We start from the raw sequence: 19,918 nt of genomic DNA on the forward strand, positions 1-19,918 counted from the left end.
CCCCCCCCACCTTTGGACTCTCTCCCTCTCATTAGTCTCCCCATGCTGTGGTTTGTGTCTCCTGTCTCTGTCAGAACTGTTATCACTGCTGTCAGCTCCCTTGGCGAGAACAAAGTCGTCCTCTGCTCTCGGCACCACAAAAGACACGATAGAAATAAAAGGAAAGAGCCTCAGCAAAAAAAAAAGAGGCGGAAAAGAGTAAAAAAATTAAAAAGGAGGGAAGTAAACTAGAGGAAAAGGAGGGGGCTAGGAAAACATCTTTTCATGTCATCCATGATGCATTGTCATCTGTAGGTTATAACAAACATTGATTTCTCCCTCTGTCATCCCTTTTATCTATACAGCACAGAGCTTATAGTTGGTAGGAAGATATGAGAGCTATCTCTATACACATCAAGTGCCTTTTCCTCATATTATAAATATATATCCTGCTAAATCAGCTAAGCCTAGTATATCAACCTCAAATAAGTTACTGTGTATTATTATGAGCTGAGAAGAACAGTAGGTTTGAAAGACACTGAGATATCCAAAAGAGAAAACGTAACCATTTATAACTATAAGTTGCGCTGAAAGAAGGACCTACTGTATAATGTAGTATACAGTGGTAGAATATAGTAGGACTGTTACTTCTGTCACTTAATAGCAATGTTCAATCAACATAGCTGAAATCAGTCTTTTCTACTTAGCAAACCAATCAGAATTGAACCAGCGGAGGCACAGAGGGTACTTTGGAAACCAAGGACAAAATGGCCACCAGCCAAGAGGTCGTCATCATAGAAATGGCGCCTGGCAATTGTGGCTCAGGGAGTGTGTCCCTGTATTATCACGTGTAGGCATAATCTATGTCGGGGATGCCACCCTCTCTGTAGCCACGGTTGGTGCCATAAGTGACATGATGGTGGCTGGTTTGGCTAAGGATTGTGCCATTCAGGCTGCCGGCTCCATGGCTACTCCGGTAGGTCCCGTTAGCTTGGGACGAAGAGGAAGAAGAGGGGAAAATGGTGTGGATGTAGGTGACATCCTCCAGCTTAGGCTGCAGGGGCTGATGCGCCATAGCTGTCATCGGAAACCCTGCCGGAGGGGCCCTGATCTCTAAGATGGAAGTGTCTTTCTTGGTACCTGACTCTACATAGTCATCGTAAGGTTTTCCACCCCGGCCCCTACTGTATGAGTCCCCGGACACATAACCTGCTCTCTGTCCATACCAGCAGAAGATGCCAAAGATTAACAGCAGGCTTACTAATGCTGTGGCCCCCCCTATGATCCCAGCCAACGGCAGGACTGTTAGCTCTGAGTCCTGTCCCTCTTTATCTGACCCCTCCCCACCTGTGCTGACCAGAGCCTCTCCAGTCTCTATCTGAGCGCAGGCCGGGGACATTTCTTTATTGTCCGTGTCCATGCTGCCAACTCGTGATAAACCCATGCTGGAACCCCCAAAGGAAGATTCCTGTCGTAGTGGCAGTAGACAGATGAGGTAATGGGAGCGTGGGGTAAGCTGAGTAAGGAGGTACTGCCTCCTTTCTCCAGGTACCAGAGTCTCTGTTATGGAACCAAGAGCTGCACTGCTACCCAGCCTTAGCCACGACAGGCGGAAGGAGGGTGCCGGCTGAGGGCACAGCCAACTCACCAATACACTGTCCGAAGAGAGAGGTTTTACAGTCAGCTCCAGTGCCTCTCCAGATACTTGTCCTCCTTCACCGGGAGGCAGAGGCATAACAAGGCCTGGCCACTTGGCTCTTAGGGTGAAGAGGGATCCTTGTGTGGGGACTAATAGAGAGGTAGTTGTGCTACTGCCATGGGGGACTGAATCCACTGCTTGGCCCCCTCCAACATCATCTTCACCTCCATCTTTTTCTGCTGCGTTGACTCCCATTCCAGTACTGGGACCAGCGGGGGGTCCTTCACATTGCTCCATCAGGGAGGTTAGTTCTTTGAGGGCCTGACCCCTTACAGGCTCGGGCCCCTGACAGGTCAGACCCCTGACTGTCACTGCTGCCCCCCGGCTGTGCAGCCATGCGTGGAGCCAGCGAAGGTTGCAGCCACAGTACCAGGGGTTTCCTCGCAGCAGCAGCAGCTCCAGGCTTTCTGTGTCTTTTAGAAGTCCTCGTGGGAGAGTGGTCAGATTGTTTCCTGACAGATCCAGCCTCTGTAGCCGCCGCATGCCATCCAGCGCCCCCCGTGGTATGTGAGTCATTCCGTTGTCTTGCAAATGGAGTCGCACGAGGTGAGCCGAAGGTAGGTAGACTGGCGGAGACTGCAAGGCATTCCTGACCAGTGACAGCTCAGTCAGGTTGGAGAGACGGGAAAAGGTGTCATCTGCAATGCGTGTGTTGGCCAACAGGTTCCCATCCAGGACCAAGCGTCGCAGGGAAGAGAGCCCACGGAAGGCATGTGTGGGGATGGTGCTGATTCTGTTGTCATCCAGTCGCAACTCTTCCAAGGATGCTGGCAAGCCTGCAGGGATGCTTGATAGGTGGTTCCGAGACAGAAACAGCAGTCGTAGTCGTGGAGTCCCAGAAAAAGCTCGCTCCTGGATGCTAACTGTGGATATAGAGTTATCATCCAGGTGCAAACGTTCTAGTAATGGTAACTTGGCCAGAGCTGATCTCGGTAACGTTCGTATATTATTATCCTGCAAATGGAGCTCCCGTAAAGAAGGCGGGAGGTGTATAGGGAATTCATCCAATTGGTTGGCATACAGGTAAATCACTCGTATGGAAGTGCTGCGTTCCAGTGACGGAGGCAGGCCAGCGTTACTCAATCGGTTGCTCTGCAAGTAGAGGATGGCAGCCATTAATGGTAGTGGAGGAATTATACTGAGGCCACGGTCATTGCAGTAGACAAAGCCTTCATCACAGCGGCACACTGAGGGACAAACAATGCCCTCATCCCCCTCGCCCGTCTCCATGGCAATTGCTGCTGCCGCCAGTTCTAGCACCTCAGCCAATAAGGTGAGGCACAGGAGGAGCAGAAAGAGCCAATCCCGGAGCTCAGCAAGACTCTCAGCTGCCATGTTGGTGCACAGCTCCTGATTGAAAGAGAGGAAATAGGAAACTGGATTAAAACAAGTGCAAAAGGCTGTAACTCACTGATTCTAATATTAAAGTATTTTATTACATTTAAAAGAGGAAGTAAGAAGACTTGTTGGCAAAATGACAAGTTTTAGACAAAGATAGTGCAGGACAAACCACAAAGTTAACCTTTTCTCAAAAATTGCTTTACTTATCTGCTCTATTTCCTACCTGCTGTTAAAAGTAAAAGTTTTTTAAATTTTTTTTATCTAAAGTGAAGAAGATTTGAATAGTCAGACATACTTTGTATGAGCTCTCCAGAATTATATGGGTCAAAGCGACCAGGCAGAATAAAACTGGACATTTAGAGGCAGAGAGTGCGATGAATGGTGGAGTGAGCGGACAAGGAAGATTACCAGAATCAGAGAAAGCGAAAGAATGACAAAGATGGAAAAAATTGGACAGTCACAGTTGCAGGGAGGGAAAATAAGGGAGGAAAAGATTTTTCATGGAGATTAACTGTAATGGAGTAAGTGACATTAAAATAAAATGGAGGAGAGATTGGTGAGAAGGACATCCAATTAATTGTCCAAAGTGTTGTTGATTGCTTTGAAGACACCAGAAGTGGTAAACTTGTTGTAACTTCATTATATATGACCCTCCAATTGAATTTCAAAGAGAATAAATGTAAATAAAGAAATAAAAAAACTGAACTCTACAGGTTCCTGTCTGTATATTCAGAAACACAGGGCACCTGCTTAGTTTTTGACCAAAACACACAGAGCAAAGAAATGCACACAAATAGGTAAACGTACTGAACACAAAGCCTTTACATACAGAACAGGGTTCTCATTACAAGCTATCATGTATAATGCATGTTTTCTCGTGGTTGGTATTGTTCCGGAAATTTTTTATAAATTATTCAGGAAAGTGGTCTTGAAATCCCCAGAAATGTTTTAGCGATATGTTTTACAGAGAAGCATTTTTCTGCAACATTAATATGTTCCTCGGCCTGTGTTTTATGGCTTGTCTCCTAGTGAATCCTTGACACCAACATGAATAACATGAATTTTCAATTCAGATAAAATGATCTTCGTGCACTTACATTCACAGTATTATTTATAGAATATAAATAATATACAGTAGTGAAAGTTGTGGAAATTACATTGTGCCGTACTCTTGTTTGAATCCTTTCTTTTGGGTAGCCCGGGGCTGAAAAATGTGCCCTGACGTGAAATGCCTGACATGATTTGACAGCACATTTGATAAACAAATCCTCTAAAGGCAAGTTTCCCCCTCCCCCACCACCCCCCTTTTGTGCACGCATGCATGTGCATGTTTGTCTGTTTGTATGTGAACTCAGTGCTAGATGCAAAATTGCCCCTTGGCTGCAGTCAAAATCCATGCAAAGCAAACAAGAGATGGCAACAATAGAAGAGATGGAGGGAAGAGGGAGGGGGGAGGAAGGAAGGGGTTGGATTGAGGCGAGAAGACAGATGGAGAGTTGGACAGTCAGTCAGTGGAAGAGAGGGGAAATGAGTTCCTGGCAGTGAAGACTCAAGTTAGTATTAGCTGAGTTTACAGCAAAAAGAAGAATGGTTGGATATGGGTTTTTTCTGTAAGATATGTGTAAAAAAAATAATTGTATACCTGTTCATGCCTGTTTTTTAATTGTGTGTGTGTGTGTGTGTGTGTGTGTGTGTGTGTGTGTGTGTGTGTGTGTGTGTGTGTGTGTGTGTAAGAGATCTGCAACAACTACAACCAGCTCCTGTCTCAATTTGACACAGGCAGTATTTGATATGTAAGGCATATAGACCCATGCTTTATTTTTCTCTTATTTAATGGTATTTTTAGCTGGAACTAGACTATTTTCAAGCATTACCAGCATTTGGAAGACAGAGGAAGTAAGGGAGAGAAAAACATGCACACAAGAGGGAGTGTCAAGGTAGGAGCTGAGACCATATTGGGAATGCTCTATGAATATCAACTAGCATATGCTTCGTTGCCACACTATCCCCGCTTCCCTTTCATAAATATCCTCTTGGCACAAACCTATATGTGTGTTTTGCCTACATGCCAAGGTGTCCTATCGGCACTTCCTCTTAATGATCCTTAGATTTTCTGTTTTCTCCCCTCCCTGCCTCGTTCTGTCACTCTCTCCAACTGTCGCTCTCCCTTATGGCACTCTACTTGCTCTGCAACCTTATTTTTTTACACCATCTACCTCTCCCATCCGCCCACCACCACCACCACCTCCACTTCATAATCTTTCATTATATCCACTTTGTTTGTTTACAGAAGTGTCCATGCAGTCACCCTCCTCCTCCCCTCCCCTGTCTCTTTTTCTCTTTCTAATCCTCTTTTTATAGTTTCCTCTCCAGTCGTCTGTTGATTCCTACACACATGAGATTGGATCAATCAGCTCTGGTTCAGTCCTCCTGCCCAGACCTCCTCTCTCCTCTATCCCTCATGGCGACTTAGTTTCTCTTTTTCATTTAGATCCAGCAGACCCCCCACCTCTTATTTCCACCCCCCTTCTCTTTTTCACTCCCTCTCGGCCTCAGCTTTTCTCGCCCTAATATTTCAATCATGTTCTGAAATAAAAGCCTTTGTGTGAGCACAGAGCCAGTGTGTTTGTGATTTATTTATTTTTTTACTATTGTGTAGCTGAAAGCAAGATGTAAGTGTGGTGTTCTTCATTGCGGTGAATGCAGGAAGAAAGTGTCTGTGTACGGTCTTATGGACCAAGGGTGTGATTGCAGAGGGCTTGCTAACCTGCTCAGTCTCTGTGCCTTTTCCGCTTTGTTATTCCTGTATCAAATATTTGTGGAGAGGAGTATTAGTGTGTCTGTATTTGTGATTGAGGATGTAGCTGTGGATCTCTGTGTGTTAGCGCAGTTTCCCAGTCTTTGAATCGTTCACAAGTGTAGCCTTGCTCCTTGGGGCCGTTGAATCTTCCTCAGCTTGGGTGAATGATGATGATGATAGCCTGTACTCCAGGGCTCCACGAGCAGCAACACCAGCATGGCTCAAAGCCGCTTCGGCACCCACATTTGTGTGTTGTGTGTGTCCTACTGCCAAGCGCTCTCTCTTTTTCTCTCTGGGGTAAGGGGCTTTTAGGGCTGCCAACTCAAGTCATCTTCATTGAGCATCCAGAGGCCTAATTCTGAAACCACCGCTCCACACCAAAATGCTACAGTTGGGCAGACAGTCAGAAGATGGTGGAGGGCTCAAGGGTCCTTCTTCGAAGTCAAAAGCAGTCCTGGATACTCATGGATACGCAGTGGGTCATGCAAAAATAGTAATAGTGCCGTGCTACGCTTGCTTTGAATAACCAGGTAATGGTTTTAATTAATGAGCAGCAAGAAGATAAGTGGAAGGCTAAAAAAAATCCAGCAAAGAGTTCTTATTATTAGTCCTTATTATTAGTTGTATTATAACAATTATAACAACATAAATTTCACAGTTCAGTGATGGTAATGAGTACGTTCGAGGCTGTGATGGACAGTTTGGCTCGGTGCAGAATACAGGCTGCAAGAGTTATGTTCAGATCCTTCTTTCTCCTTTCCTCTCAGTTTCCGCCTCACTCTCTAATGTTTAATCGCTTCCTTTTCAGTTCACACTGATGCTTTTCAGAAGCAGCAAGGCCCAATGTGTCTACTGTATGTAGTCCGCTCTTAGGGCGTTGTGATAGCCAGTCACGTGGCTCAGTGTGGAAAGTTCCCCCACAGGTTAGCAGAAGTAGACCACCGTCTAGTATCCTCAAGGTAGACTTCACTGGTGTTTGCTTCAGCAGGACAGCTGGCTGAGTGTTAGTGAGCACCACCCTGAGAGGAAACAGCAGACAAGTAGAGTATTAGAATTTCATTCCGAGATGCTGGGAATCAGAAGTACAAGGTGCACAACAATCGTCGGTTTTGTGCCCTTTAACTAGATTTTACTATTAAGTGAGCCCAAATTTTAGGGGTTCAATGGTCAGAAATACAATATTGGCTGAATAGTTAATCATATCTGTCATGTTGATTACCTTAAAACTTCTACTTGTTTACTTTACTGCACACTATTCAAATATTGGCACAGTAGCTTACATGTCTTTATTGCTGAAATAAAAAAATATGAAGGTGCTTTTACAGGGCTGAATGAATTGAATTCTCTCCAATTTTTCAGCTGTCTTTAAGTGACAGCATGTATGATGTACTTTTGGATTTCAACGTTGGCACAATATGGAATACTAAAAGGTAGAGGCTAAATAATTATCCCCATCAGAACAGTTATACCTTTTAAAATTAAGTACCTCGTGAAAATACTTCCTCAAGGTCAGCGCTGCATATGCGCAACACCGAGCTCCCAACGGACACAAATCTCCCATTAAGGTAACTCTGTGTTTTATATCTGTTTTTTTATTCTTTGCACAAAGCTTTTGAGCTTTCATTAACAGCCACACGTTAAGTGCCTGTATCTTGTGTGCAGAATCAAACCCCCCAGTGAACACTGGCTTTAGAAATATAAGGTTTTCATCAGGCATACTGAGTGTACAGAGACAGATTCATCAAGGCCATTAACTGCTCCGCTGCTCACATTCGCCTGTTCACTTCATCCCAGAGTAAGTAGACTACATAGCCAACTGGGAAATTATCATGCAGTTTGCTTAAACACAAATAGAGACAAATAAAGCCGTCCTCATTTTCATTTTAAAGGACACATGCTGCAGCTGAAAATAAGTTGGTCAACAGCCTCATGTCATGTGCGTACAGTATGTGTCCTTGAAGGGTATTTAAAATCATCCATACTTGTGCACCATACATCCTAACCTCGGGGTCACTGTATGCTTTTTTATTTTAGGATTGGTGTTTTAGCTGGTTTCACAAATGGAAAGGCATGTGTTTAACTGATTGGGCAGTTTAGTGGGGTACTTGGTGGTAGCTGGCGTGGGATGAAGTTGAGCAGTGTGGGGTGAGATAAATTGTCCTTTTTATAAAACAGCTCCAGACTGATCCAGTTTGCGGCATAGTAAACTGATTTATATGTGCAGAGTGTGGCTAACATGCGTAATGAAAACAGCTCGAGATGGGAGAGAATGCTAAATAGACATTGTTTGCAAAACGCATCGACTTTGTGATTGGCATTTAAGGAGAAATGAGATAATGGTCTGTTCAAGGGCAGTCTAGATGTATACAGAGCTTTGTGTTTGGTACCGTATATTAACATTATAAAATGCTATATCTGTTTTTGTTCCATTCATTTGTAATTCATCCATTGATGTCCAATACTTCAAAATAATTAAATCCTGTTAGTATTTTCCGCATGTTATGTTTTGGAGTGCAAGGCTTTTAAGTGGCTTCGAAGTCCAATCATAATTCAAATGAGGACTTAATTGGACGTCATCAGTCATGTATTAAAACCAGATGTCACCTTTAATGACAGCAACTATCGTTTTAAAACAAGTTCTTTTAATTGGTTGCAATGTCTGGTCCAAAACTACCCTTACACTCTGTACTAATCTTTGCTTACCGCAGGCATAATATCTGCTCGCATTGGACAAGATGTGAATATTGAACATCCGCTGCATTTCCACAGCTCACTGCCATTGCCCATTAGACATCAATATGTGAAGCTCTATCTGTATAATGTCAAAGCTGTCCTTAAAACTTTTTGTGATGGATTTTTGAGAGCCTAGCTAGGGGTGTGTCATGGGGAAGAGGAGCTGGAGGAAAAGGGAGCATTAGGGCGTATGTATCAGAGCAGGGAGTTAGGAGAGAAAAGCTAGAGACTAGTCATTCAGGATAGAGTTTCTGAAAACAAAAAATGTCAGAGTTTGAGGAAAAATGTCCCTTATTAATTGCCAACATTTATAAAACTTCAGAATAAGAGATTACACCAAACCTGTTAAAAGTTAAAAGTGAATGGATACCCCTTGACATGGACCGAGCTGTCTTTCACTGTAAAATGAGTTTTGAATGCTCTTTGAGTGGGGTTTTCAAAGGCATGTTCAGAAATCTATGAATTGTGACAATCAAGTTTCCTAGAAGCACCCTCATTCACATTCATATTAAACAACATAGAAAAACTCTTGACTTCTAATTAGGGTCAAAAGGTCAAAAACAGTTTGAGGTGAGGTTGCATTGGATCTCTACAGTAGTATGAGGTTGGTGGGACAAAACAAGCAATTCAAATCTCCACTTTAGGAAACTGGTGTGCATTTTACTTCTTTTTTTTTTTACTTGATTAATTGCTTAGATGCAGCCAAGCGGCAAACAAAAACAAAAATGAAGGAAATGCGGAATTGCCAAAAACTGCAGTTGGCTCCAAAATAGATTCATCATTTTGGCACATCAGAAACCTGTGGTTGACGTCACAGAGACTATGTCAGTATTTTATAGTCTATGGTTACAGTCCAAGAATAGACATTATGGAGTGTCTTTTCTCAAACTATGACAATTTTAAAGTTAATTTATTGTACTGTAATTAAATCTCAGATGTTTCAGCTCACAGGTGCACAGGTCACAGTCCATTAGTTTTTCCCCCTCAATGTTTGGAATTTCTTTTATTAACGTCTTGTATCTTCACATAAAGAGTAAAACCACAGTCAATTGAGTAACTACTCTGGTAACATAAGTACATTAAGAAAACTGTAATTTAGACACACTATCGACACTTTTGGCACATTATTGACAGTGATGTCAAACAGTAAGGTGATGCAGAAAATGAGCAAATACTTTAATCATGCTAGAGTTAGTCAGTAATGTGTAAATCTCAACATTTTTCTTTGAATAGCTACATCTGTGTTATTTTTTCCCCAGCAAAACAATAGCTGCGTATTATTTCTTATTACTTTCTACTTTGTCATACCTTTCACACCCCCAGTGAGGAGCACACTTTGGGCAGGGGACCCATTTAGCGTTGAGGTCAAAAACATTCCTGACTGACTCTTTGCTGTGTGTCTTTTCTGGTGTTCTTGTTTTTCTTCTGCATAACCAAGAGCACACAGGGAACGTCTCATTCTTTGGGGACAGAAATCACTCCGCTTTTGTGAGCCAGTCATTGACAGCGCTGCAGTATGTGACTTTCACTGTGGCTTCTGTGCAGTCCAAATGCTCTCGCTGTTTTGTTTTCCTCTTTGCTTTGTACTATAACGATCCAATATAAGCAAGTATTTCTTTGCTTTGTGGGACAGTACAGTTAACAGGATGGTGATAACGGCTTAATAAATTGAGAGCAAAAGGTTCCAGTTTACCAGCATGTGTTTTTATGCAACACATCTGTTACATAAAAGTGTACAGATCGGGATACAGTGTAAATACGTTCTGTAAGCTGTTCATGTTCTTACAGATTTGCAGAGCGAGGTAACGTATGTACAGAAATACGGCCAGCGCATTTAAATGTGCATTATTAGAGGTCAGCTTGCATTATTTACAGATGGATGTGAGAGATAGAGAGTCTGGTACTACAGGTGTGTTTACTTGTATATGTCTTTGATTTGACAGTAGGTCATATAAGAGGAAGTTATGGGAATGAGTCTAAGAAGGACTATAACGCCTCTGGTGAAAGGAAAAAAACAAACAGAGTAGATACTTGGGTGTTTCTGCTGTTTGCATTAAAAAAAAGGAAAAATGTTACCTTTTGATTATTTAAAATTCTCCTTTTTAGATGACTTTTTAGCTGCACTTTTACAAATTTAAAACATTGTAGTTGTTGCAGCAGGAAATTGGCAATATCAAATCTGCATTTCCATCCACCCTTTGCTCCATCAGGCTGTTCAGAACAATTTGGGAAATGGAAAGCGAAGAAAAGTGACAGCTGTGCTGCTTGGCAGTGTGCTCGCTCTGTGCACAGTAGGGAGCAAGGTGATAGGAAGTGAGGGAGTAGGAGCTAGGGATTAATAGTTTTGGGGCTGGGGAACAAAGTCTGAGTACTTTGTAATCATGTGTCTGCCTAACCCCAGTGTTAGCGAGGTTGATGAGCATGCGTCCCTGCTGACACACACTCTCTACATCCACTCTGCTGAATATTAATATGGAGGAGAGAATTCCTCTGAGCCCCATTGTCAGACAGCCCTATTGTTCTCTGCTGGCCTCTGCATCGGTGTGTTTGTATGTGCGTGTTTAGTGTTAATGCGTGCTTATGCATATTATGCCCATGTCTTCATTGCATGTGTGTGTGTCGGCTGCAGCAGAGCAGCAGTTAAAGCAGCAGTGAGGGAGATGAGGGGTGTGTTCGTGGCCCGCAATGGCCCATAAAGACAACTGGCCTGAGAACACTTGGACCAGCCATCAGGGGCCAACATTGCCAATTATTTCACCTAGAGGCCCTATCTGTAAAATGAACACTCTCATTAAAATGGCTGTGTGTGTGTACACGTGTATGCATGCAAATGCATTTTGTGTGTGTGTGTGTATGTATGGGTGTGTGGGTTTGTGCGCGCACGTGTGTTTGTTTTTGTCCACAGGTTTGTTTGCAAGACAATTTAGAGGCATGGCAAATATATGGCAGCACAAATGCTTGTTTTTCAATCAAATTGTAATGTGCTGTTTATGATGTTTGACTGTGCTCATGTATGTGTGTATTTACAGATTTGTTGTGAGCACATCTGTGAGTGTGTGTGTGTGTGTGTGTGTGTGTGTGTGTATATGTATCTGTAAGGATTTATGTGTGTGTGACTGTTTAACTACCCCGCACACGTAACCTCCCCATCTCTGCCTCCCTGTTTCTCATTTACTGAGCGAGCGCCAGAGAGGAGTGTGGGGGAAACGAGAAAACAAGTGATAGGAGAAGGAGGAGAGAAAGAGAGATGGTGAAACAGTGGCGGAGAGGGAAGGAGAAGGGTGGAGGTTTGTACAGGAAAAATGAAGTGAGGCTGGAGTAAAAGGGAGAAAGGAAGGAGAGGGGGGACGGCAGAGAAGAGGGGGAGATGGAGAAGCAGAGGCGGGAAGACGGGGGGAAAGAGAAAGAGGCGGAGGAGGAGGCAGCAGATTTATGAAGCCATTGGAATGTAATTTGGAGGCAGAAATTACTGTCGCCTGAGCAAGGTTTAAAGTCAGTGAAGCCTGAATCCAGGGCCTGTGTGTGTGTGTGTGTGTGTGTGTGTGTGTGGTGTGTGTGGTGTGGTGTGTGTGTGTGTGTGTGTGTGTGTGGGTGTGTGTGTGTGGTGTGTGTGTGGGGTGGGTGTGTGGGTGTGGGGGTGGGTGTGGGTGGCAAGTATCACAGACAAATGGATAGCAAAGTGATGCAGAATAATACCACAGAAGCTCTGCAGTTACTTGTCATACAACTGATTGCCATATGTGTGTGTGCATGTGCATGGACCTTTTTTACTACTCCCCATGCATGAGTGATGTGACTACACAGCATCAGAACATACCCCATATTCTATTTAACGCTCATATTTCATCCATGCGTAAAGACCAGAACCACCACACACACACACACACACACACACACACACACACACACACACAGGCACTGAATTCTTGTCAGGCTCTGAAGGCCGTGACTCCGGCAGACTCGGTCGAGAGTGTCGGCGTGGACAGAGCGAAGGCTGGAGGGAGTAGAGCGGGAAAGGAAAAAGACAAAGAGAGCGTATCAAGGATAGACAGAGAGAAAGGTAGAGGTGGGAAATGAAAAAGAGAGTGAGAGAGGGTCTTAAAGAAGAGTGAGAGGGATGTGACTAGCTTTCTAACACAGCAACACACAGCTTCTATTTAGCATGAGAAGGAGGGGTGAAGGAGAGGGATGAGGGAAGCGACAGACGGGGATAATCAGCAAAGATCTGAAGGGGGGCACTCGGCTGTAGCACACACTCGGTGTGTGTTGGCTTCAAGACTCCTCATCTATTAGTTGCAGGGGGCAAACATTAAAAGGACAAGGCTGGTGTTTTTTTCTATACTTTTCTTAACAAATTCCAAAGAAAAGCACAAAGCCAACAATGTGTTACTCCATCTCTCAGTACTTCTGACCTTTCTAACCTGTCTGTGGCACTCCGCCCCAAACCCATTTGTTCCTACTGAAAACTTAAAAAACCCACAGATATATAGTTTCACAAAAAAAGGCTCAATAGTTTTCTAAAACAGTTGAGTTTTTTTAACAAACACCACTAATACAGAAGTAAATTAATACACATTTGGTGCACTAGTGAGTATTTACATCTGGGTAGTGTATGTGACACTGACTCAATAAACGAGTTATGAAAAAGCAGTGATAACAATTTAGCTCATACATGTTTTGATGACATCTAGCTTTTCTTCCTACAGTCACTTTAGACATTAGTGCCTGCAAAATTAATGTAACTGGATGTAAAGGTCTACGACACAGAGGAATGAGGCTTGTTGATGTTGGTGTTTTGTTGACAAAATAAAAATGATATTGCTAACTCCATTTCTTTAAACTATGGACATTGTGATGATTTCTAACCCATCCAAGGATTGGCTGTATATAAAGGTGGTTGTCACTGATTATCTTATTGGACAAAACATGGACAATCATGCCGCCTGAATTGGAACCGCTTTGTGCATCATCCAGATTTAGAGCAGAAAATAATATTCTCAAAAGAAAATCATGCACAGCAAGCCTTACAACAGCCTTCTAGTTAATTGAGCATTAATCCACCCCTGACTTTGTCTCAGTCCATCAAAAATGGAACAAATATATTTAGAGACATCTAAGTGCACTCATTTAACACAGTTGTACAGTAGCTTATATAAGTGGCAGTGATAAAACTATGTTTTTTAGGTTTTACTGACTTGTAAACTGTACTCTGCCCAGACCAGTGGATTGAATTTGAGATGAAAAAAAATGTCCCAGTGCCCTCTCACAAACACATGCAACCTTCTCCACATCTTTTCCACACTTACAGAAATAAACAGACTCACAACCTCTCTTACATGCACGCACGCGCACACACTTTTGTTGCTCTTTTGACCTGTGAATTTCATTGCTCTTTTGACCGGGAACTTAGTCTGACTTTCTCCACTTCTCACTAACACACAAACACAGCAGCTATCTATTCTTTCTTCTTCTAGCCAGTGATAATGATAGCAACACCATTATGCACTGTGACAACACTACCTCCCACTTACTCTCTATGGCAGTTCACACAATCTCTACTTCTGTCTCTCTCTGCTTCCCTCCATCTCTCTGCTCTCACTCAAAATAGTGTTGAGGTCAATTATCTCTGAATTTGCTTATACAGGCTGACTACTTCTGGCTGATGGAAGGTGTTAAGTGGCATTTGTAGATTGTGTAGAAGGTTTTCTGCATGTTTTTTTTTATCATTCTCCTCCAACACCTTTTCTTTCATGTTTACTGTTCTTTTTTCTTTTTTTCTGTCACGCTTGTTTGCTCTTTTCCTCTCTTTACTGACCCTTCTTCTAGTTGTCTGTTTCTTCGTTCTTTGGCGTCTGCATTTCTTTTTTTGTCTTTGTCATCTCAGATTCAGTCTTTTCCTCCTTCAGCAAAAAAAACATTTAAAATGTATAATGTTATTATTTATATGCTTTTTCTTTTCATGTTACTCATGTTACTGTTCTTAATATTTTTCACAAGATATATAAAGTCAGTATTTCTGTTTAGCTTAGGAATACTCTAAGAAACTAGGGACTCAGAACTTGAAAATGATCAAGAATTGTGTAAGCTGCAAACAGAAAATCTTTAAATTTAAATAAATAAATAATACAAAAATGAAACAATATTTTCAACCCTGTCAGTCAAAATCCCCAAGTTACATTAATCATTTAAGATCCCTCGGTTTCTACAATCGGCACTCATTCTGGGGATGGATCTAATTACTGGTGAGAGTGCCATCACTTACACTCTGCCCGCACTATTAGATGGTGATTCTTCAGCTGATTTTTGTGTTGTTTTGCCTCTCTGTTGGAACAGGTGTTAAACCATTGAAATACTTTAAATAGTCTCCATTAACAGAAAACGTTTGTTTGTGTCGGACTTTAAGCGATGTTGCCCAATTTGGGACCCTCTCATCCACTTTCTGGAGCTTAAGTATTGTCACACCCCCAACGTCTTGTTACCTAATTTATCAACAACAGCTCTGTAAATTTAAAGCTATAGTCAGTCCACCCCCACCCCTCCTCCATGCAGTTGCTAGTAGCCAAGGAGGACATGGAGGATTAAAAAAAAAGTCTTCAGAAGAGGTAATTAACTTCAATATCCAAACGGTACACACTAAAGCTTTAAGGCTGTTGTGACTGTTGCTACTTTATGCACTGACTTGGAGTTCAGTTTTGCTTCTCCTGATGTGTCGGCATTCATTAAGTACACGTTGTCAAGGAATGCAACTTATCAACTGCAGATCATTTCTTATTAAGGACATTTTCTACCAGTATCCTTTATATCTTCCATCCCTACCTTTTACATGTAAACTCAGTTTATTTCAGTTGAGTTCTGGTGTACTGGAGGGAGTCAAAGATAAACCTTTGTGTGTGTGTGTGTGTGAGATAATATCCCTTGCTTTGTTTTATTACAAACTACAAACACTAAACAGTGTTTCTGGTCTTTATGCATAAATGTATATTACAATTCTAATACTACGGTGATATCCTTATCAAATACACTAAACTAAACTTGTCATCCACGTCTCCCCCTCTACTTCTACCGAACAGCAAAACCAGGACAAAACTCCAACGGTGATAAGATGAGAGCAAACCACTGAGAGGCAAGCAGTGCAAATGGGAATTTTCAATAGATGGGTCCTGAAACCTATTGTCACAGGGAGATAGAAGATGAAAAATGAGTGAAAAGGAGTGAAAGGGAGAGGATAAAGAAGAAAAATGGAAGGAGGGGAGCATAGATGGAGGCAGACAGGGAGACAAAGTGAGCTGTAGAGTTTTTGCCCTGGAGGAACCCGGTTTCCAAAGAGGGAATGAACAGCAGAGGAGGGAGTAAACGAGACTTTGAGAGAGAGCGCTGCTGGAGAGAGGAAAAGCGAGAACAGGAGGAGGAGGAGGAGGTGGGGACGGAGTAAAGAATGGTAGAGGAGGGAGGAAAGCAGAGGAAAAAATAAATAAAAACGAGGGTGGATGAGGCAGACATGGGTGGACACAATCATACCCATACACAACACCCAGAGTGAAGGTGTTTTGCATAAATATGGTGTGAATGATGAAAATGCTGGCCGCTTTATATTTAACACAGCAGCTAATGATTAAAACAGTCTGACCTCACACTGTGGGCTACAGAGACAGTACAGAGACTTTTATGAATAAGCGGGAAATAGACGGTATTATCTCTGGGGGCTGCTGCCCTGGGTTCTGACAATATATTCTGACACACTGCTGTGAGCTTGAGTCTAGCTACTTCACCCACTCGCTTCACCTTCAAAGGGTTAAACAGATATGCAGGTATAATGATAAGTATAATGATAAGTATTATCATAAGTATGATTTTAAACAATTTACCTTTTCGCCCAGCATGTTAACCTCAGCAGGACTGAAAAGCCTTCTGCAACAGTTTTTAACAATTACTTATTTCACCAGTAAATGCTGTTGAACGACACAAACAACCACTATATGGGAAAAGGGTATTTTACAATAACTTTGAATGCACCACAAGGCTACCTGTTTTATGTCTGTGTGGTTTTTCCGACAACGGCAGCTGCTGCGCTGCAAAGCAGAATGTTCCGTCCCGGTGTTGGAATACAGTCACACTTTACACTGTAACATAAACTGTCAGCATTTTATCTGTGTTTAGTCCAGCTGCTATCTGAAGGTAGGCTAACGTTACCTGCTGTTGAGTGTAGTGTAAAGTCAGGCACCAAAATGTTTGTTCTTATTCGTCTTGTTAATACTGTTTACGTTGGCCTTTTGGTACCCCGTTTTGGTACCCAACCCTGAGACTGAAAAGCCAGTGGAACCCTCACAGGTTAAAGCTTTTAGGTGGGTTGGCAGCTTCTTAAGGCAGGGTGAGGCAGGTTTTACAGACTGACACCCTTGAAGCTGTGAGTAAAATCCTCCCACAACATGCTGGAATGATTTCTTTGCTTATCCATCTGCGATAAAGAAATAACATTCATAAAAACATATTCAGGAGCTACGTTAAAAAGTAGCCTCTGTCACATCAACAGTGGCCCATGTACATAATGTCTAAATGAAACAAACAGCTTTCCTATCGGCCTGTTATATCGGGCTAACAATGCTCTCTATCAGTACAGGAGGAATACATTACATTTATCTTTACAAAAAAAAGAACTACACACCCATCCGCCTGCAATATTATGTGCCAGGGGTGCTATGATATACCCCATCTCTCAGCAAAACACACATTTCCACACACGGCCCAGCATGCATACACATTGCCTCATGACAGTATGTGGATAAATAATCCCATTAAATATGATTGAGGGTTTTTCCGACTCAAAGCATTTACTATCTCTCGCCATGTCTTTCTCTCACTCTGTGTCTCGCTCAGAATGAGGTATGCACAGGAAGTATCTTCAGACAGGCAATTTACAGGCCGGACATCCTCACACACACACACACACACACACTAATAACCACACACACACACACACACACACACACACACACAGAAGGCACTTTTAGATAGGTCACAATAACTTTCGCTAGGTTGAACTTGGCACTTACGCCTTTGGAGCAGAATCCCTGGAGTCCTGTGTGTGTGTATATGTGTGTGTGTGTGTGTGTGTGTGTGTGTGTGTGTGTGTGTGTGTGTGTGTGTGAGAGAGTGTGAGAGAGAGATGACAGACAAAACAAGTCATTTTAAATCCAATAACATGTAAAGTACGTGTGGCCTCCTGGTGGCAGGCTAAGGCACGGTACTGGAGGTTTGACAAAGCCAGCTGACAGGCTTTGTTACATTCACCCACCAACACTTCATATCTCTCGCTCTCTCTCTCTCTATTATTTCCTGTCACTCCATTTCATTATTATCTCAAAAAGAAAAGAAAACAATTTCACAGGAGCTAAACTTTAAAAAAAATACATAACTTCTGTGTGAAAGGTGCCATTGCTGAGTTAACTAAAACAGTCAGTCTAAACAGTCAGTCAGTCTGCCGGTTGTTCTGTTTGGCAATGTTTACCTTTGGTACTCATTATAAAAATGACAATGGCACACTCCAGAAAAGGCTACAGGGTATTTATCAAAGCTTATTCAAGAAGGGAGTCGAGCATGATCCCTGCTCACCTGAGAGATCTATTGGAATTCAGTACATCAGGTCATCATCAAACATATTCCTGCCAGTCGCCCTCAAAATCCAGCACCATCGTGACAACTTTTGCAGTCTAACAATCTGAACTAAGCACGGTAATTGGCTGGTGCACATTTATTGTATTCTCTGATCATTTCGGATAGCGTGGCAGTGTTTGGCTTTTCATTCTTTTTTCGCCCACGTAGGCTGGTGGAATTTGGTTCCACTTACGCACTTGTTTTGGTCCAAATGTATAGGATTTGATTCTTTTGTGAAGACCTTTAAACATGCATTCACCAAGAAGCACAGGAAACGATAAAAAGACAGCTGACCTCAGAAAAGCCCTAAAATATCCAGTCAACTAAAGTGTAAATCAAAGAAAGCGCTTTACAACATACACCAACAAACATGTAAAAGGTAGAAATTAGACACAATCCTACATATTAGCTTTTCAGCAGACACAGAAACATCATATTTGAACACTCACCGTTTGTCATAATTTTTCCCCAAAATCTCAAATTAAGCTTTTTAAAAAACACAAGTTCCACACGAATTACATGCACCACATTCCATTGCAACATTAATTGTTGCTGCAGGCAACACACTCTACTGCAACAGCTGTGGACTGTGGCGCAACTGATACAAAATTGGAAAATGTAGACAATCTGGAGCTTGTGGCACGCTGATGCCTCTACATATGCTCTGCATTATGAGAGAGGGCTTTCAAAAAGGATTGGACATTTGTTTCGGATTATTCTGGTTCTGATTCAAATACAGTTCTTAACCAGAAGGGCAAGAGAGCAGACACTTTCTCACAATGTTAATGCAGTGTGATATTTTTTTTTTTTTTTTTTTAAAGTTACTAAACTAAACCAACTGAAATATGAAATCTTTCATGTCTTTTTATTTTTTCATGTTCTGAATAGTTACATCACAAATACACAGACTAATGTAACCCAACAAATAAAAACCCATGTTTAGAAATTAGATAACGAAGGGCTCATTATTCCTGGTATAATCAGTAACCCTTGGCCAAAGGTGCATCATTTATTTATTAATACTTTCATACATGTCCCTAGCTTTCTCTGCCTTTGATCCATGAAAGGATCAAAAAGAAATCACTCTTTTCATCTAATGAACTCCTCATCCAGATGATCACATCTTTGGTCTTTGCTTTGCTTTTTTCTCTGGGTTTATTACAAATTTCTTTTCTACATCTATTTGTGGCACATTCTCCACAGTAACAACCACAATTTGTCAGAAGATTTCAGCTGTCAGTGATACCGATTATTTGTAATTATCTTTCACAAACCTGCAAAGCTTAACGACAACCGTGTGTTTTTCCATGAGTGTGAGGTGCTAGTGCTGCTAACGGTATCTGCTGTCTTTCATGAGGAATTTAACAGTGAAAAGGTGTATTCTTTCTAGTGAGTATCTTTTTCACAAGTGAGAATAATCTCAATTTAAATGTAATTAAACATAGCTTTTAACTTGTTTTTACAGTTACGCAGTTCATTTTAACTTGCACTATTTAATCAAAGGTGCCAGTATTTCTGGAGGTGCCTGCAGCTGGTTTAAAGCTAGGTAACAGTGCAGCAGCTTTGAAGTCATCCCTGCTGCTCAAACAAAAGCTCATCTCTGAACTTGTCTCAGTGTGACTCCCACTGTCTCTAACCTCCCACAATATTCCTCTGCTCCAACAAATGGACACACACACACACACACACACACACACACACACACACACACACAC

At 42.2% G+C, this 19,918-nt stretch overlaps 2 protein-coding genes across 5 annotated transcripts in view; one reads left to right on the plus strand and one right to left on the minus strand.

The window, feature by feature from the left end:
* macrod1 (mono-ADP ribosylhydrolase 1) overlaps window positions 1–19,918 on the plus strand; it is a 102,315-nt gene that overhangs the window by 19,666 nt on the left and 62,731 nt on the right. The window lies entirely within an intron of this gene.
* flrt1b (fibronectin leucine rich transmembrane protein 1b) overlaps window positions 1–19,918 on the minus strand; it is a 31,278-nt gene that overhangs the window by 1,035 nt on the left and 10,325 nt on the right. For both annotated transcript variants that reach the window (XM_032528260.1, XM_032528259.1), the window contains exons 2-3: window positions 5,787–6,838; window positions 1–3,028 (exon numbers count right to left, since the gene is read on the minus strand). The exon at window positions 1–3,028 is cut by the window's left edge and continues 1,035 nt beyond it. In XM_032528260.1, the coding sequence (XP_032384151.1) occupies window positions 824–3,013 (2,190 nt within the window). In that variant the 5' untranslated portion in view covers window positions 3,014–3,028; window positions 5,787–6,838 and the 3' untranslated portion in view covers window positions 1–823. The remainder of the gene's footprint in view (window positions 3,029–5,786; window positions 6,839–19,918) is intronic.

The sequence above is a fragment of the Etheostoma spectabile genome, chromosome 10 (genome assembly GCF_008692095.1).
Source record: "Etheostoma spectabile isolate EspeVRDwgs_2016 chromosome 10, UIUC_Espe_1.0, whole genome shotgun sequence".
Taxonomy (NCBI): Eukaryota; Metazoa; Chordata; class Actinopteri; order Perciformes; family Percidae; genus Etheostoma; species Etheostoma spectabile.